Source organism: Lolium perenne, chromosome 7 (assembly GCF_019359855.2).
Source record: "Lolium perenne isolate Kyuss_39 chromosome 7, Kyuss_2.0, whole genome shotgun sequence".
NCBI lineage: Eukaryota > Viridiplantae > Streptophyta > Magnoliopsida > Poales > Poaceae > Lolium > Lolium perenne.
The window spans coordinates 280,174,932-280,195,206 of NC_067250.2; the positions used below are offsets into that span (position 1 = coordinate 280,174,932).

General features: G+C 44.7%; 1 protein-coding gene across 1 annotated transcript; it reads right to left on the minus strand.

Annotated features, from left to right (window-relative positions):
- Positions 1-892: 892 nt before the first annotated feature.
- LOC127312547 (auxin response factor 19) lies at positions 893-9,435 on the minus strand. The gene is made up of 14 exons (XM_051343076.2): positions 8,908-9,435; positions 8,197-8,315; positions 6,760-6,858; positions 6,624-6,680; positions 6,359-6,514; positions 6,184-6,268; positions 5,874-5,964; positions 5,573-5,737; positions 5,340-5,462; positions 5,055-5,130; positions 4,842-4,974; positions 2,413-4,283; positions 1,619-1,809; positions 893-1,247 (listed from the first exon to the last, which is right to left on the minus strand). The coding sequence occupies exons 1-14, from the start codon at positions 8,999-9,001 to the stop codon at positions 1,046-1,048; spliced, it is 3,462 nt and encodes a 1,153-aa protein (XP_051199036.1). The 5' UTR covers positions 9,002-9,435; the 3' UTR covers positions 893-1,045.
- Positions 9,436-20,275: the final 10,840 nt, after the last annotated feature.

A 20,275-nucleotide genomic window follows, 5' to 3' on the forward strand; every position in this document is an offset into this window, starting at 1 on the left:
GTTTTAGCCTAATCTTACAATCGAAAACCCAACTTCAGTTCCACAGTTGGTTGGTACCATGCTGGGACCTGTGATCACAAGGGCTCTGCTGACTGGTGACATACTGCTGACTGGTGACATACTACAGTTAACAGTCCAAAATCCCTAGCATTATTGGATCAAAGCCAGAGACTACCCTATAGATGCCAGAGAAAAGAATCAGTAGTTTTCTGGCATTGCATTTACAAAACGTGCTCTCAGTTTTCGCCCAATTTTTTTACGAGTTACTTATCGAAATGCCAATCAATGAAATCTTGAAGATATTACTCATGAGTGAACAATACGAAGTATTATGTCAACTTGAAAGTTCTTTATTGTGCACATACTGCAATTGGTCCTCTTCATGCTGAGAGCTGAGATCACAGGTCAGCTAACAGTCCAACATCCCTAGCATTATTCGATCAATTCGATCAAAGCCTGAGTAACCTACAGATGCCAGATAAAAGAACACTAGTTTTCTGACATTGCAATTGGCCAAAATATGCACGCATTTTCAGATAAGTTCTTGACCTGAGATAACTAGCAAAACATCTATCATTGAAATCCTGCACTGATTTGAGCGATCACTCAGAGTAGTATGTCAACATTAAAGTTCTAAATTTTGTACATACTGTTCTATGAGGTTAGTTTTTGTGCATTGTGTTTGGATAGTATCAGACAATCAATGAATCACAAGATAGAAAAAACATTGCTTTTGCAGCAACCAACTTGGGATTCATGGAGATCTTAAGAATGGCCCCAGAAGAAACAAAGTATCAGGTTACTACAGACTTGCCTTTCCAATAAGACATCTTTCACCTAACCCTCTCGATCTCTAGGTAATCTCCCTTTACCAGCCTACTACTTCCTTTCTTGTAAGAACTACACATATAAACAGAACACTACTAATCCGATGAGCCGCTTGCGCTCTGGATGTAAGCTGACGCATCTACAACATCCTAGCACCTCAGAGCTGTCGCCGGTCACCTCCAGTGGCGGTGTGATGTGTCTAGACCGGTAAATTAGGTCACTCGAATTGGTCATATGAGCTGGTGGAAGGGTTGCCAGAGTTCTGATCACAGCGAGCCCTCCAAGCATTGCCCCCACCATCTGAGCTGCTGCAGGCCTGGTTGGGGAGAACGCTAGCGCCCAGATCACCATCCAAGCTCATCTGTTGCACTTCTTGAGGTGAAAGGATCCTAATGCACTTGACACAGTTGACAAACTCCCTGTACAACCAAAATTAAACATCTACAATAAGCCCAAAATATGTGCAAGCAACAATCCACATTAGCATCCACAATTAACACAAGCTAAGTTTTGTGTATGCATTTTCATTTATTTGTCATTCTAGACGGCAATATTTCATCTTTCTTTATTAGGGAACAGGTGAGCTTTATTGATCATGGTAAACAAACTTAAGTCCTGTCTATGCATTTTCATTCATTCATCGTTCTAGACGGCCATATTTCACATTATCACTGCAACTTACACACCTAGGAGTATTTTACAACATGGACAGGTAAATAATTTTCAACATATATGACATTCTGAATATAAAAAACATGGGAGGCATAAATGGAAAGACGGATGAACTTACTCCCAAGGATCATCGCCAAGAAGTAGGATATCATCCTCATGATCTCTATAGACGAGCTTCCAGCCAATCCTCTGCCTTTCCTCGAGCTGCCCCTCTATGCTAAACATTCGAGCCAGAGCATGCTTCAATTCATCATATCCAGCATACTGGCTAATGTCAATAGATCGGCCCACAGCTCCCCGTTTATACACCTACAGACACCAGTAGGTTAGGCAAAGATGCAACAGAAAAGACACTTGTGAATATTTGAAAGAAACAAATGTTCAAATTAGAATTGCACTAGCCTGATGAAGGCAGAGCAACAGATACTGCTATTTAGAGAAAAAGTGTACTAGTGCCCGCCGATTTTTTATTTTTATTTTTGCTTATGATAGAATCTCAACCAAAGTTTCAGACCTACATGAGCATCTCATGAACCATGCATACACAAATTAAATGTGAACATAATCATAATGTTTAATACATGACAATAGTCAGATTTTACACAGTGACTGTACCTTGTTTAAGTGAACCAAAAATTTCAAGTCTTCTGATCTTCATCGTACCGAGAACAGATTTTACATAACAATAGGACAAGTTATGCAACTCAAACTTCTCACGTGTATTTAACTAACATTTTAGATTTGGTCAAGGAGTATTGATCTTTTCGTTTATAGTTCAGTGTTTGATCTCCCAACTATATTACCATGGTAATGAAAATAGGCTTCCTTTTACTTTATAGGGAAACCATACTGAATCTTAATAGATAATACACTAAAAGTAGCATCCAAGCTTCAGGTAAAAGAAGCGCTCACCTTCGTGAACGTCCTCATCCTCTTTAGTGGAGCAGCAGGAGGCCAAGAAGTTCGGTTCAAGAAGGCACCATCGTTGATTCCAGAGTCAATTGAATTAAATGCCATGTCTGATGCACCAAATGACTGTGAAACCATGGAGGATGATATCTCTTGGTGGGTGTCTTTTGGTATTCTGTAGTTGTTATCAATGTCTGTAGATATATGATTTTGATACTTGACAGCATCAATTCCATTCGTCAGGAAGTCATCAGTTCCCAAAGGGAAGCCCACATGACCATCATTCCCAATTCCAAACAATGCATTATTAGTTGGAACTTCAGCATGAATTTCTGTATCAGGAGGAGCATCTTTGAATAGCTGCTGCGGACTAAAGTTAGACATGGGGAAATTTTGCTGTAGAAGCCCATCAGTTTGGGAAAGCCACACTGAAGTTGCTGACGAAGCTGTTTCTAGATAGTCTGTAGGGGGTGCGTTGTTCACAAAATTTTGGGGACTAGCTTCTGCATTTGGTAATTTCGAAGCCATCATACTTTGCTTTACATTGGAATTCAATTTTGGAAATTCCTTTGTCATCCTGGGAGTTCCTGTGCCAACATCAAGAGAGCTTGGAACTGACATAGGGGCAGTTGCCTTCTCGGTGTTGATCATGCTGCAATATTGGTCCCTTCCAGGGACTGGTTGTAGAAGATGGTTACCATTTGCAGTGGAAGGGGATGTTGAACAAGAAGGGATTTCTTCTGTAACTACAGAATGTGTAGCACCGGGCATCCTCAAAGGACTACCATTTGCTGAACTGAATTTCAGTGATGTGGTTGGAGGAATGGTAGCTTCTAAGGCATCTGCGGGCAGAGCTTGCTTCTGTGGAAGCTTCTGTTGTGTATCTGCCTGCACAGGTGCTGGCAGTAGTGCTGCCTGTGATGGAATTTTTGTGCTTTGTTGAGGCATCATCTGTTGTTGGGGAAGTGAATGAGAGTTTGACAGCTGCTGCTGTATATCCATAATTAACTTTTGCTGTTCTTGGATCAGAGGTAATTGTGCAAGGGTAACTCCAGGTTGGGACAGGAATGACTGCTGCTGTTGTTGTAGTTTTTGCAGGAGTTGCAACTGAAGCTGCTGATCTGATAATTGCAGCTGTTGATTTGGCAGATTTGGTAGCTGTGTAGGCATCTTATTGAATTGCTGTTGTTGCTGTTGTTGTAACTGCTGCTGCTGAAGTAAAAGCTGTTGCTGCTGCTGGTGTAGAAATTTTTGCTGCTGATGTTGTTGATGGTCTTGTTGTTGTTGTTGTTGTGGCTGCTGCTGATGGGACAGGAGCGGCTGGCTGACGGCTGGCAACTGATTTTGAGATATATGTGGCTGCTGCTGCATCTGATTCTGTACAAGGACCTGAGCTTGAGCAAGACTGGTTTGAGCTTGGCTCAAAGGAAGTGCAAAGTTCATGGACTGTTGTTGCCTCTGAAGGTTGCTAGCTTCTTGAGTTTGTTCTTGTGATTTGGTGCTCCCGCCGGGCTGATTCAATGGAAGGGTTGCTTTGGAAAAATCATTGTTCGGCTGCATTTGCTGAGGTAGTCTGGGAGTATTAAATTGAATGTTATTCTGTTGCAGAAACTGGTTCTGCAGGCACAACTGCCTCGAGAGATCAGCAGAACCAATATTTTGCATGCTGGGGTTAGTTATTGAACGCAGGTACTCAGACTGCATGGCTGTATTTGTGAATGATGAACTCTGCTGCATATTCATGTTCATCCACTGAACCAAGCTCAGACCAGGCATTACGGTATTCTGCGTCTGAGGGTCCTTTATGCATATCTCCTCACTCAGCCAAGGCATAGCCCTCTTTAAGAGATTCTCCATTTCCGAGGACTCATCATCTGCAAGTACATAACTACAATCAATTTATAGGCATGCATAAAACCAGTGTAATGAACACTTCAGAAATCAGAATTCACAAACTTCCGTTGCATCTAAGTTCAGGTAAGTCCATAATTACCTAAGCTATTAGTTGGAGAACATTATCCACAAACATTTCCAGCTCCGATACAGTTAATTAGTTATGATTTGTTTAGTCTATATTGCACCTCATAAATATGTTTCATCATATGAATGCCTGATGTATGAAAGTATGGTAGTTTGATATGAATGCCTAATTAGTCTCTCTATCAATTGAAGAAACAGAGTACTGGTATTCTTTGCAAAAAAAAAAAATGCATAAATAAGTACTATCTTCAGATTAGGCATCTACATTTCAGAGACATACATGTATATACTACATAACAGACATGATATACAACCACCCTTAGTGCAAGCCTGCTTCCCCAATGGTATAGTTACATTGTAATATTGTTTAAAGATTGACATCCTGGATCAATTGTATTAAAGGCCAATTTAGAAGATACAACACAATATAAGTGGTGTTCAAGTAGTCCTACCTAACTGTCTGGGACGCTTTGCACCAAAAAACGGCGGAGGGGGGCATATGAAAAATGGAGCAGCGACCGGTTCAATCTCCCAGATCGAAACCCTGTTACGCCTTTCACCTGCTGCAGACTCATCCCAGCCAACCTATTGACCAATAAGAAGATTTTGCATCAGCAGCAGAAAGGGGTAAATAACGGTAACGCCAATCGAACTAGGAAATCAACCTGTAAGTTGCGCCACTGAGAGTTTTTCCATCTTACAGGGTCTAAATCATTTATGCCGGTTATTGTGCCCATGTACCTGCAGCATGCTAACATACGTCAGGTACAGAAGACTGAAAACTAGAGGAAACTCATAGTCTTGACATTCCGTAAGAGTATTAACAAACCACTAAGCTAGTCAAATAATATATGGCAAAATCTATACGAATCATTTGAAAGAAAGAAAATTAGAAAAAAAAATGAATAGCCAGTAACTCGCAATAGAACATTAAAATGAGCGATAAATACCTTCTTGTTCCTAATTCCTCAGTTTCAAACATCATGCGGAAACGCATTCCTAAAGATAATTGATTACTATAGACAGCCTTCTGATACTTAGCGAATGGGATAACAAATTCAGTAGGGCTGGCCCTGAAAATACAAAGATTGGATGTCATGGTTTGATATGAAAGAGACATCATGATTCGCCAAAATTGACCTTAACCAATAGTTAATATTGCACATTAAGTCGAAGAACTGACCTGGGGTTATAAAATATGGTGAATGGGCTATTGTTCGCAGCAGCATGGGCTGCTGCAGCAAGAATCCCTATATGCATACTGTCACTTGAAAGGACAGATGATGATATGTTAGTCGGTTGTCGGTTAGCACGCCTGATTCCTAGTAGAAGTTGCTGCCTTTCGTCCCTACAAAATTTATTAAAAAACAAACAAGAAACAATCGCTGTTAATTTACCATCAGGAATAAGCAAGTAAAATTTTCCAAGTTTAAATAATAACAAAATTAGTTCAAACTTAAAAGATAGCAGAAGATGTGCTCTACCTAACGAAAATAACAGAATCTCCAGCAAATAACCTCTTGCCACTCACAAAGAGACTCCAGCCAGTGGTAAGCAGATGTCGTTTTGGCTGACCTGTTTCATAACAAAACACAACAATGGCTAAATATCTTTGTGGACAGAATCACATCAAACCATACTTTGGCGTTCACACATGGACTACCATGTGCAAAATATTACTATTCTTATGACAACCATGTGCAACACTGAGTCGCAACAACAATAAATCAAATGTTCAAATATAAACAATCCATTTAGAGAAGGAAAGGTTTCCAGAATGCTGAAATTTCTTACCCCTATATATGTGACGAAATGTCCACACATTATCATGCAAATCCCTAGCTTGTATCTCCTGAGCAGGTGGCTGCATTGAGAAGTCCTAGAATACGAAGCAAGAACAATTTAGTTAGAAGGACAGAGGACACAGAAAATAAACTAAATCAGTATGGACTCAAAAATCTTTACATACAAGAGGTGGGAATATCTTCTCTGCAGATCGGCGGGGCACAGAGAAGCCTCCATGCGTACTTGTATCACTTGCAGTCAGTGTCTTGCAGAAGAACTCGTTCTGTGGCCTTGCTTGTTTGAGTGCTAGATCTGATAGCTGTAGTGCCTCCTTTCCATACTGATCATAATTAAAAGCCAATCAAAATACGAATAACTATGTAAGCATACCTGAACAAAAGGATGTCAAGGTAAGTTTTGAGAAGAAACAACAAAGAAAATACACTTACTGAAGTAACTGGCTGAAGAGTCATTTGTGCATAAACTTCATCTGTTTCAAGGTCAGCCTGGAAACAAATAGAAATCATTTTAGCAATGATGATTACAAGCAGAAAGACAATAAATAGGCATGTAGCTGTAGATTACATGTAAAGTGATATTGTGCAGTAGGCAGATCAACTTGGATGGAAGATTTGGGTAGTTTGGAACATGCGCATCAACATCCTTCTGCATAGAAGCTGCAACCTGCCAAATGAAACATGCTTAAATCCCAGATCCAAGCAACTTAAACATAATCCTGAAGTGGACACACTGGCATCACTAGGACACTAAATCGACAGAGACATCTAGTAGAACCAGAAAATGCAATCAACGACAAACCACTGGAACAAAAAATAGTTTGTTATGCTGAAAGATTCAAATTCTGGATGAAATGAAATGAGACGCAGGTTAGTTGACAGAACCCATGCATCAGTTCTGAATCTAAAATAGACCACCTAATTATACTTTTTATATATACAGCCTCAATAATGTGACGTAAAGTAGTCCCGGACTATAAAAATTGTAAAGCGGAAGTTAGGATTCTAATTATATGATACACCAATAAATTAGCAAGTAAAGCCATGTGCCATGAACCCATTTCCAATCATGCCGAGAACCACTCCCTTCGCCCCTGGTCGAGCGGAAAGGGGATGCAGTAGCCAATACAGAATTAGGCACCTCCCTGCCCTAGCTTCCGGACGAGAGAATCTTTTCCAAATCCAAGCATTTCATCACCCCCATCCTCCAAACTTGCTCAAAACGAGCTTATTCCGATGCCCAACGCACGAAAGATGCAGCAGAAGATACTAAATGCCCCACCAATGAATGCAAAAATCCGAAGGTACTCGGTTGCTTCATCCACCAGACAAAGAGAGCAAGAGAATGGTGCAACACACCAGAACCCCTTAAAAGAGGGGGGCCAGTAGGCCCAATTCCCCCAACTACTTCGCCCATAAGCTTAAAATCAGTAACAAACAAAGCAAACTATAGTAGCAACCAACCAACTGGCTAAGTAACCCGAGGAAAATCCAAATATGTGTAGATGGCAGTAGTGATATCACGGAATTAACAAAAAAAAATCTTCAATCAGGAATCAAGGAACGGAATATCAGTGCTTTCAGAAAGTCTTCAAAGAACCATTCCCGGAAATAGTTGTATGATGGAAGTGCAAATAGTAACTTCCAGCACTCAAACAGCAAGACATCACATCAAAGAAAAGATAAATGTGACTCCATCACCACTCGACGAAAATGGGGCACATCAAATCGCATCGCTGCGTTGATATCTCTCGGCAACAAAGTTCAGGATGACAGGAACCAACCTTGGTCACATACGTTGTCTCAAGGCGCCGAAAAAGACTTGCAACAAAAAACGGAACTTTTTCCATGGAGAAAAATGAATTCTTCTACGTAGCAATACAAAAAAAGATAATCGAAGGAGGGGATCCATCCAGAGGGGTACTAGTAGTAGTAACAAGCATCGCTAAACAAGAATAATCTCAGGGAGCACTGGAAGGAGGGGAGGGAAAAGGGGGGTATTCACCTGCTCACTGTGGCCTTGTGGGAAGTAGACGACGAGGCTCCCTGCCGGCGGAAGCGACACGAGAGGCCCCGCACATGCGTGCCACAGCTCCGAGTTGATCGCCGGCGGCTTCTTCTCCCCTGCAGACCAAGACCAACCACCACCGAATCAGTAATAACAGAATAAAGGCCGGGCCTTTCCCACCAGTTTATTCTAAACAGGAGATCAGATGCATTCGGCTCCGTCGCCTTCCCAGCACTCCGCCACACGCCGCCGGCGCCGGCCGTGGCGGCGGCTTTTCTTACTGTAGCATTTTCGGTTGTTTTATTACGGAAACGGCGCTGCACATGGCTCGAATGATGCGACAAGAGGGGCCGTCCTGTACTTGTCCAATCACCGAGAAGCCCAAATGCAGCACGGCGTCTCGCCACCACATTCGTCCCCGTCGCCGGCGGCCAGGCGCCGGCCGCGACGGGCCGTCAAGCCACCTCTTTTTTCGCAATAAACCCCACAAAAATGGAAAACACCTTCGCGAAATCCCAGGCGCCGGAATGCACAGACAGAAATCACGCCGCCTTCGGGAGAGCCGAGAAAGGCGAGGCCTTTTCGACCCTCCCAACGCAATAACGCGACGGAGGAGTGACCACTAAACGGCAAAGACACGGCAACGCCAGCCGAACCAACCGCCATTGGAAAAGGAGGCATCGAAGGAGGCAAGGCGAGGAGGAGTACCTTCGCACCCAGGCGCCGCCACGGCCACGGTCACCGCGGACCCGGCGGCGGAGGTTGTCGCCGGCTGCTGATGGTGCTGCTGCTGCTTCATCATCTCCGCTCCCACACGCGAACCGAACGAACCGGCCGGATCACCGTTCTCCGGCGAGCGCGCGCTGCTAGCTGGGCGTCAGCGGGGCCCACGCATGGCCGCGCGGCGAAGCCGGAAAAGGCGGGCAGGCAGGCCGGCCGTGGCACGCCCGTGCGCGCGCGGGTGTCCCCTCCGACAGGGGCGAGACAGGGGGGGAGGAGAGGGACGGCGGGCGGGCGGGCGGGCACGGGGCGCCGAGACCGAAGACTTGTCCGGTGTGTAGGCTAGCAGGCGGCCCTGCGTGTGTCGAGAGAGAGAGAGGGGTGGTGGCGTAGGGGCCGGGACGTTGTGCTCTGCGATCTCTGCAGACCAGAGGGCAGAGGCTAGTCTGCGTCTGGGTTTGTGCCTGCTTGCTTGCGATTGCGAGTAGCTCTGCCTCGGGAGATTAAAAGTTTTTCTTATTGTCCGTGTCGTCGTCTCTCGAGTCTCGATGGGATGAGAGAGAGGGGAGTACGGCGGTCAGCTCCCTCCTGTCCTGTCCTTCTCTCTCTCCTCCACCAGCCCAGCCCACCCGTCTGGTTTTCACTGTCTTCCCGTTTTGTTCTTGCTCTCCCTCCCTCCCTCCCGTGTGGGCCCGCAAGAATTTCTTTTTCATGGTCGTTTGGCACAGAGCGCCTACGCCCGGACCCGGACAAGGTGATTAAGAGCATGCCCAATGCACTGCCCTAAAATTACTGCCTCACACCTTTAATTAGATTCGAATGGTCTAAATTAGGTTCCGATAAGGAGGCAGCCTCCTGTTCAGGAAGTGGGATCTTAAGTTTTAAAAGTATGCTTTTTGGAGAGAGAAAGAGATACATAGTGTCATATTTGTGGGGTCACTTCTCTCTTTTTCCGACTAAAGTTGTAGCTTCCATTGAAGATATAAAATTGACGATGTTGCTTCTGACAACTTTTTTACATGGAGCAGCTAGTTGTGTATGCCACCATTGCTCATGCCCTAATTTTGCTTCGGCAGAGGCTCTCTTTGGTCCAATGATTTCGATATAGTGCATGATATTGCTAACATAGGTTCTCCTAAACAGGAACATAACAGTGGTAATTTTATTTTGTTGGTGATATACTTATATAAATAAAAGAACACATGAATCATATCAAGGCATGCTTCATATTACCCGAAAATGTTGCGAAATACATTGGAGCACTGCATCATATTGCAAAAATTAGATTCCCCGCGTACCATCTCAAATCAAGCTTCATACTACATGAAAATGTTGCGAAATACATTGGACCATTGCACCATATTGCAAAAATAGATTCTCCCATCCAGGCGCAGCATGTTCATTCTGTTTTTTCTTATGACCAACTTATATCTGCGAGAATGGCTTTGTAATATCCTTGGTTGGGGGTGAAGATCCGTGCCCGCTTCCCTCAGTGTTGAAGAACCATTCATGGCCACTCACGCCGACACCAGAGCCCATGCCACCGCCCATGCAATTCCCGTGGCCTCTAGCGCCAACATCGACGCCATTTGAGCTGCTTCCGAATGAGAGGCCTCCATCGCTGGAGATGCGAAAGCCGACGTAGTTGGACTGTGCGTTGTTGTTGCTGCCACTCCCGCTCCCATCGGTCAAGCTAGTCCAGTTGGATGGACCGACCACGTATGTATGAGGAGGGCGAGCACACATACCGTCTGTCAAATCATTGTCATAAATCTCAGTGAAATATATCCTAAGCCTTATACATGTAAACAATTCAAATTAAAACCCCGACTGAAATATAGCATAAATCCTGAGAACATGTAAACATTCAAGCCAACACTTAAAATATTCAAATCAAAAAGCTAATTGACATATAGCCTAAAGCTAAAGATGTTCTTCTGTGTGAAGATGACTTACTGATATTGTTGGCGAGGTGCGAAGATCCATGCCCACGCCCATCATCAACAACGAAGCCACCGCTGTCGTCAATGTCGCTCGAGCTTCCTCCGAATGAGAGGCCTCCGTCGCTGGAGATGCGAAAGCCAACATAGTTGGACTGTGTGTTCCCATTGTTGCCACTCTCGCTCCCGTGGGCCAAGCTAAGCCAGTTGGATGGACCGACCATATATGAAGTAGGAAGGTGGGCACATATACTATCTGTCAAATCATTGAGTAAATCAAATAAAAACATGTGAAATATATCATAAACCATATATGTGCGAACATATCGAATTAAAAAATGCGCTAATGTATATCATAAACCATGAACAAATCAACATTCAAGCGAACACTAAGCACCAATTAAGTAAATCAAATTTTAAAAGCTAATTTACATATAGCCTAAACCTAAAGATGTTCTTATGTATGAAGATGACTTACTGATATCGTTGGCTAGGTGTGAAGATCCAAGCCCGCTTCCATTATCAACAAATAAGCCACCGCTCCCTCCATGGCCACTCCCGCTAGCACCGTCGCTGAAGTTGATACCCATGCCATTCATGGTGCCGATAACACCGCCATCAACGCCGTTTGAGCTGCCCCCTAAAAAAATGTGGCCAACGCTACTTGAGTTGCCCAAGATGATGTTGCTCGAGTTGCCTCCGAATGAGATGCCTCCGCCGCTTAAGATGCGAAAGCCAACACAGTTGGATTGTGTGTTGCTGCTATTGCCCCTCCCCCTCCCGTGGACTAAGCTGATCCAGTTGGATGAACCTACCATATATGAAGGAGAAGGGAGAGCACACATAATATCTGTCAAATCATCGTCATAATTCTAATTGAAATATATCGTAAAACTTATACGTGTAATCAATTCAAATTAGAAACCTGACTAAAATATATCATAAACCATATACATATGTAGACATTTAAAACTAAAAACCGCAGTAAAGTATCGCATAAACCATTAACACATAAACATTAAATCAAAAATTAGGAATCAATTGAATAATACAAACTAGAAAATATAATTGAAATATAGCCTAAACATAGGAATGGTCTTATATGTGAAGATGGCTTACTCATATCGGTCGGGCATGCAGATCTATGCCCGTTTCCATCTTCAAGGAAGAAGCCACCGCTCCTTCCATGGCCACTCCCGCCAACACCGTAGCCAAAAGTGCTACCAAACGAGATGTCGCCGCCGCTGAACATGGAAAAGCCAACAAAATTGGACTGTGTGCTCTTTCCAACCGAGCTAGCCCAGTTTGATGCACCAGGTACAGATGGAGGCGGGCAAACATGGCGCATGAGGTCGACGTGACCAATGTTCACCGTAGGTTGCCCCACTGCCTCGATGGTCGCTTTGTCAACGAGGAAGGACTGGTGTGCTTGACGGCCAACAATTCCAACGATAGGCAGGCCAGCCGTAGATCTAGCTTTCCCATCTCGTTTGGGAACAAAACCGGCCCTCGAAAGACCAACCAAACCGATAGGCGGCTGTCGGGGACCTTCGTCATTGGACTTGCTAGGAGCCATGGGTTTGAGGTGGAGAAGAGATGAGAAGAAGAAGGAGTAGATCTGTCCATCGCATGGCCAAGGCGTTGTGGTTATAAAGAGAACGAGGCACCTATTGTTGGAAGGCACTTTAGATTTTGGAAAGAAACTTGACGGGTAAGATTTTTGGAAAGACGTGTTCACGATTTTGGAAGGAAACACAAGGGGGATAGGATTTATAAAAGTTTTTTTTTTGAATGGGAGGAGTTCGGCGGGAGAGAATTCCGCATGTCAATTTAGCGTTATTTCACATATATGGGAGGAGGAAAAAAAACTAATTCAACGATTTTTTTTTTACCTAGGCATGCATTTTATCTTCAATGTTTACTGGAAAATCCTGTTAAGTGGAGGGGTACATGAAAAACAATCAGGACCGATGGCATGTGGATAAAAGTGCATGGATCCCCCACGTCCTGTCTTGGTAATTAGTGACAATCCATATGGAGTAACGTTTTGCATCTAGTTATGTTTATACTATTTGTCTATAGACAATGTTTGAACCATATGATGTCGTCAAGGTTGGAAGTAAGAAGAAATGAAGTGGAAGATCAAGTTCAAGATGAGTAAAAGGACACAAATGCCACCTGAGGGGGGTGAATAGACAGTTTAAAACTTTTTACGATTATGGCTTAACAAATGCGGAATAAAACTAGCGTTTAATTTGCTAAGCACAAACCCTATATAACTAGGATTCGCCTATGTGCACCAACAATTTAAGCTAAGCAATAGAAGAAACTATGTGATAGCAAGATATATAACTTCAAGCACGAAGGCTATCACAAAGTAAAATGCATAAGTAAATAGCTCGGGTATAGGAATAACCGAGGTGATAAGGAAACGACGATGTATCCCGAAGTTCACACCTGTTAGTGCTACTCACCGTTGGAGCGGTGTGGAGGACAGAGCAGTCCAAACACCACGAAGGCCTCACCGTATTCTCCTCAAGCCTTCCACCAAAAGGGAAGCCCTTGATCCACTATGGACCTTAAGGGTAGTCACCAAACCCGCACAAAGCTTGGGGCTATCTCCACAACTTAATTGGAGGCTCCCAATATATGCCTTGCACTTGAGTAATCTCCACAACCTAATTGGAGTCTCCCAAGAACAACACAAAGACCACAAAGCCATCTAGGATCCAAAGACTCAAGAGGAACAAGCCCAGGGAACAAGCTCCCGAACTGAATATCTCACGAACTTTCACCTCCATGTATCACCGCGGAGAAACCAAACCAATGCACCAAATGCCATGGCAAGAACACCACAAAGATGCTCAAATCCTTATCTCTCAAATTTCAACAAAGCTACAAAATCTATTGTGGAAATAAGAGAGGAAGAAAAAATAAGAAGAGGAACACCAAATTTCTCTTCCAAGATCTACGTCTAGGGATTCCCTCACAAAGAGGGGATTTGATTGGTGAAAATATGGATCTAGATCTCCTCTCTCTTTTCCTCAAATATGAGCAAGAATCATGGAGGGATCTGAGTGAGAGGAAGCTCTCAAGTTTGCAACAATGGAGGAGAGCAAAGTGGGGAAGAAGAAGCAACCAGATTTTGGGGAAGAAGACTCCCTTTTATACCTCTTTCCCAAATGTTACTGTTGCTTGCGCGACACGGAGGTAGTACCTCTCCTAAGAGCGGTACTACCTCTCAGACTATCGAAAATGAACCCAAAACAACAAGAAACATAGAGATGCCATACTACCGGCCCCACGAGCGGTAGTACCGACCATTGCAAGTAAATTTGCAATAGGCGGTACTACTGGGTCACTACCAGCCTAGTACCGATCAGAATACAGAGCCCGGAAGGTGCTAGCATGTTACTGTAGCTGTAGTGCGAGCGGTAGTACCATACGAGCGGAACTGCATCTGCAAAGGGCGGTACTACCACCCAGCTTGAAAGTTGCAGAAACGGCCAAACGAAGACGATCATAACTTGAGCATCCGGATTCCGATTTTGATGATATTGGGCTCGCTTTGAAGCTAGTAAAAAGCTCTAAAAGATCATGCAGAGAACCATCATAGTTCATCAAGGGAGGATATAAACAAATGATGAAAGGTTTGACCTATCTATAAAAGAGAAACCGGTAAAACCTCCAACCTTGAAAATGCAACAAGTTTTCCGTGCAAAATCCATTTTCAATGAACTAGAGCTTGTCATGAGAATAATAATAAGCTCTGAAACACCACATGGATAAGATCAAAATAACAACCAAGAAAGATGATGCAAGGATGCAACCGTTTGAGATCTCTCCGAACGACACGATCGAGTTATTCACTCGAGAACCCTCTTGATAGAACAAACACTATCCTATAAACCGGTATCCCAACTAAAACATGAGACCGGTAAGAAGAAAACCCTATCAAGAGCAAACCTTAAACTATCTTGATCGCAACAGGATGGAACACCTTTCTTGATTGTGCTTGCTTGATGAAGTCTTGTGGATTGCTCCCCCACACACTCCAGTATGGGAGAGCTCCTTCTTCGGTGCATCTTCACATATCCATGAACACCATATGAATGGAAAGCTTCAAGCATATGATCTCTTCGAGTTGTCTCATCTTGAACTTGCACTTCATTTCTTCTTACAACAATCTTGAAGCCAACATATGGTTCAAGCATTGCCTATCGACAACTCCTACAAATAAAACTCAATGCAAACATTAGTCCATAGGGTTTTTCATTAATTACCAAAACCACACATGGGGGCTCCATGCACTTTCAATGAGCAATCTCAAACATATCATATGCCTTAAGGTTTCCATCCATGTGGTGACCCCGGATATGTGTACCAAAGAAGAGGCACTTCCATAGTGGAGTATGGATGTCGTGAGATCGTGTAAGACCATCAGACTTGTGCGGACTAGGATACGATATATATGGGTGTCGCAAGATCTTCAAATCTTACCTCGTGGCTAAGTAACTATAAAGATATTCTTTTTACTTTCTAGATAGTATATCGTAGTTCCGTATTATGGAGTTATGGGAATTTATACTTCGATGATGGAGAGATACACTCCGATCCGGGGTGCCCACTCATGTATCATATTGTTCATCATCGTCTGGTCGGACACATGGCTAAGTTTTTTTTATCACAAAAACATCTATGATGGGTAATGAGTAAACGAGTACATGACGGGTAACAAGGATAACCTAAGTTTCATCTCGGGGTATGTAAAGTATCAAGGAGCAATACAATGTGCATTGAATGGTAACACGGAAGGTCCACACATCTAAGATCTTTGTCTTATATGTGGGGATTAATGCGGTGATCAAGATCTCGACATGGATCATTGCGGTGAAAGTTTTTAAGGACATTTCCACATATACCCGAACCCATAGGGTCACATGCTAAAGGTTCATGGACATATAGAATGTGAATGAGATATAAGATAGAGTAAGAAGTGGTATTTAAAGTTGTTCAGGGAGTCTTGAAATGTTCCAAAGGTGTCCGGAATATTAACGAGAATATCTGAAATGTTTTCGAGTACTTTTGGAAATTCTTGGAATGTTCTAGAACATATCGGAACATCCCAGAATGTCCAAAATATTCCACGGAAGGGTTGGAAGCTTCCGGAGTGAAAGGCCTAAAGGGCACCATGGGCCATGGGCCGCATGGCCCCCCATGACTAGAGCACATGGGAGGGAACGTGAAAGAACATCTCTCACATTATGTTTTGGAGTGTTTGATGTCAATATATGGGATACACTAATGTTTGATGAAGTGGTACAGAGAATACATTTATACATGTTTGTGAGTGTCTTGTGTGGAAATACAAGACAAAAGGAAGCTGTCAAGGTTTTACCAGGCTGGATAATCCGGGCCGGATATTTGCAAAATATCCGGCCCCCAAAATTTGGCTAAGAACTCGAGGCGATCCGGCTCAGTACTACCCTGGCATGTGGCCGGATATTTGGCCGGATATTTGACCGGAAATTCCACGAGGCCGGACTTTTTGGGGGGGCCGGATTATCCGGCCCCAACTTAGGCCGGATTATCCGGCTGTCGAGGGTACTCCTCGGCAATGCCCTCCGATTGGGGCTTAGGGTTGACGGAATCCTGCAAGCTGACACGAGACATCGGTTCACAGACAAGCGGGGAGAGCGATTTACCTAGGTTCGGGGCCCTCGATGAGGTAAAAACCCTTACGTCCTGCCTGTCTGTTCTTGATTATGATAATAATGGGTTACAATGGGGTGCTGAATAGTTCGGCTGAGATCTCGTCGAGAGGCTAAGTGTTGCGATGACCTAGCTCTAGACTTTTGGTGGTTAAGGCTGCTAAGATTGATTGTCTCCCTCGGCAGCCCCTCTCCTAGCCTTTATATAGGAGGCTAGGTCTCAAGAGGCTTAACCGAATACGACTAGGTTTACAGTAGTTATGAATCTAATCTTTCCTCGTTCGGCTGCTTCCTTGTCTTGCCCGTCAAGGATTCTTTAGTGCACCGTCCGGGTGGCCCATCTCGCCTCCAAGTGTCTTCATGGGCCTCCAACTAGACAATATGAGGTAGGGCAATGTTGGTTACCCGAAGGATAATGCCCACGTCAGTAGCCCCCGAGTGTCTAGCCGAACATTGTTCGGGTAGAGACTGAAGCATGCCTTCTTCTGATGTTCTTCTCCTTGATTGTTCTTGTTCATCTTGAATCAGCATCGTCTTCTTCTGTCGGGTGCGCGTCAGCGCTCCCGATGGGAGTAGCCCCCGAGTCTAGGTACGGATGCTTAGAATCCGTGCGTAGACTCAAGTTGTACCACTCGAACATTCTTCTCTACCGAAGTTTTCTGCAGTGTCTTCATAAGTCATCCGATATATTTTCTGCCTGCAATGGATGATGAATAACGTGCCCAACTTTTGTTGGTTAACTACCGATGGTAAAACAACATTACCCTACACAGAATCAAGTCCCCGGGCATGACCCTGGAGTGCAAAAAAGTTTTGTCGGGTGCACGTCTAGCGCTCCCGATGGGAGTAGCCCCCGAGTCTGGGCGCGGGTGCTTGCAACTGAGTGCAGACTCGAGCTGAGCAACCATCTTTTTTCTTCAGTTTTTTCCTTCGAGTCTTCATTCTATCGAGTGCGCGTCCAGCGCTCCCGATGGGAGTAGCCCCCGAGTCTAAGTGCGGATGCTCGCAATCCGTGCATAGACTCAAGTTCTCCATCCGATACCTTTTATTCCTTTGAATGCTTCAAGCATTCTTCACAACGTCATTGATGACGTTTACTGACATCTTGATTTTGACTGATAAGACGTGACCCGATGGGCCCATTCTTTCTCTGTCTGGCCCTGTTTTTAAGCAATATCCGCTCTTTTCGCACAGCTATCAAGGCGCCTCCTCGATTTCTGCAATCATAAACGGAAAAAGGTTCTTTTGATGAACTGGTAGCAACGACACGTGCCCACGCGGTCCTCAAGTCTTCCCTTTCTTAAAATCTCCAAAGGGCGAAAATTTCTAATCTTCTCCCACATTTGTCGTTGCATCTTCTTGCCTTTCTTCTTCCTCTTTCCTTCGCAACCGCTGCGCCGCCACCACCGCTTTTCTGATCTTCCCCAGATCTCGCAATGGTGAAGAAGAAGAGCCCCACTGCTGCCGCCAGTTCTACTAGTGGTGGCGCCGCCGCCAAATCCTCCTCGACCCTTCCGAAGAGGAGTACGCCAGATGCTCCTCCTCCAGCTCCGGCGCCGCCAGCGCCGCCATGCGCGATAGCCAAACCCGGGGATTGGCTAGCGTCCTCCATCACGAAACGTGATGAGAAGAGGGCCCGAAGCCTCAGATTAATCTCCCCCGACGAGGGGAACGTGATCCTTCCAGGTGCGATTTCTCGGCCCAATCCCCCTGCTGGTTTTACCGTGGTGTTCCTGTCGTTCTTGTATCGGGGTCTCTCGCTTCCTGCCCATGAATTCCTTCTTCATCTCCTTCGGACTTACGAAATCCAACTGTGGCAACTTACTCCCAACTCGATCCTCCACGTTGATGTGTTTATCACCCTCTGCGAGGCGTTTCTGGGCATTGAACCTCATTTTGGATTGTGGAAGAAGATATTCTATGTTAAGAGGTACAGCAGTAGCAACGGATCCTTTGTCATCGGAGGCGTGGGGTTTGTGGCTCGCTCAGAGGTCAACTATTTCAGTTTCCCAATGAGAGAATCTGTGCAACGATGGAGACTGAAATGGTTTTATGTCAAGGACTCCTTGACAACCGAGTCCCAGCTTCCTTGCTTTGCCGACGTCCTTGAAGCCAAGCCGAAAGATTCTTGGAAGAACATTCTCTCTCCCGACGAAAGGGCAGCAGCCGATGAATTATTCGCCAAATTTCTTCGGATCAAAGAGACTGATGGTCAAACTATGATCCGCACAGAGGTAACAACAGTGTTCTTGAAACGTAGAGTTCAACCAGTCATGGCCAGAGTTCATCCGATGTGGTTGTATTCGGGTCCGAAGGATGAAACCAGGATAAACATTGCTGAACTGTCGGAAAAGGAACTGCTTGATGAAGTCCGTCGACTTACTCTTTTCAGTCAGGAAGACTCGAGTCCATTGATATCTTCTTATACTCCTCTTGATGCCGGTCATCCATCATCAGAGGTAATTTCCCCTCTCATACTCTTATTACGCTGCTTCCACTTAGTCGACATAATTACCATTTGTTCTTATTTGCTTTTTCTCTTCGACAGATCGCCATAGTTTCCGGAAACTTGCATGATCCACCAAACGATTCATCTGAGGGAAGGGGCTCCTCAGTCCCTGTTGATTTTCACACTGTCGAGCACACAGGCCCAGATAACAAACACGATGATCCAATAGACTCTGAAGCTGCTCGCACCGATCTTCCTTCCTCAGCCAATGACGCTTGCGACACAGAGGGATCAATGCGTGATGATGATGCAGATCGTGATTCCTTTGTTAATGCAGCTGTGGAGGAGACCAGGGCTTCCCCTGTGAAGATATCAACCGGCGGCTTTGCCGATGAGGACGATCTCTTTGATATGTAAGCGCCTTCTTCCCTAAATTCATATTTCGTCCTTTACTTCTTGCGTTCCTTTCATAACTTTCATCAATTATTTCCTTTCGCAGTGACGAAGGTTTCATTGAGCCTCCGTCTAAGAAAGCCAAATCTGGCGCTGCTCCGCCGGGTGCCACAGCTTCCGAAGCTTCGGCTCCTAAGGCAGTCCCCGCGGCTCAGGTGTCGATAACTTCCTCCTTTTCTAAGGGGAAAGATGTTCCTTCGACTGCTGCCGCCGCGACTCCTCCTTCTGTAAGTCCTTTTTTTGATTAGAACGCTAATTTTTCTAGTGCGCACCTCGTCTTGATGATTCTTTGTCAAATATCCCTTTTCCTTTAGAACCTGCGGGATGTTATCTCCTCTTTGGAGGCCTTCGCCTCCCAATTTACTTCCTTGGAGGCAGACAAGGTTCGGCTGCAGAAGGAGGTTAAGTCTTCTTCCTCAAAGTTAGATGGTGCGGTCAAAATAGCCGCCGCTGCTCGCCAAGAGGTCGGCTCCCTGAAGGAGGAGCTAGGCAAGCTGAAGGAGAAGCTGAAAGAAGAAGAAGCATCTAGGCTGGCCGCCGAGGCTCGAGCAGTCGAGAAAGATGAACTCCTTCGCCAGTCTTGCTTGGCTTTGCTTGGTAATTCTTTTTATGCCTCTCTGTCGATTATTGTACTCACAAATTCGATTCTTTGACAGTAATTCCTATTGTCTCATTTTCTTGCAGAGGCTGCCGACATCCCTGCCAATGCCTTGGACAAAGTTCCAAACAATTCTCCGTCAAATGGTGTGTCGATGGTTCTTGCCTCCCACCAGCTTACGCGGGAACTTCTTGAAAAGGCAAAA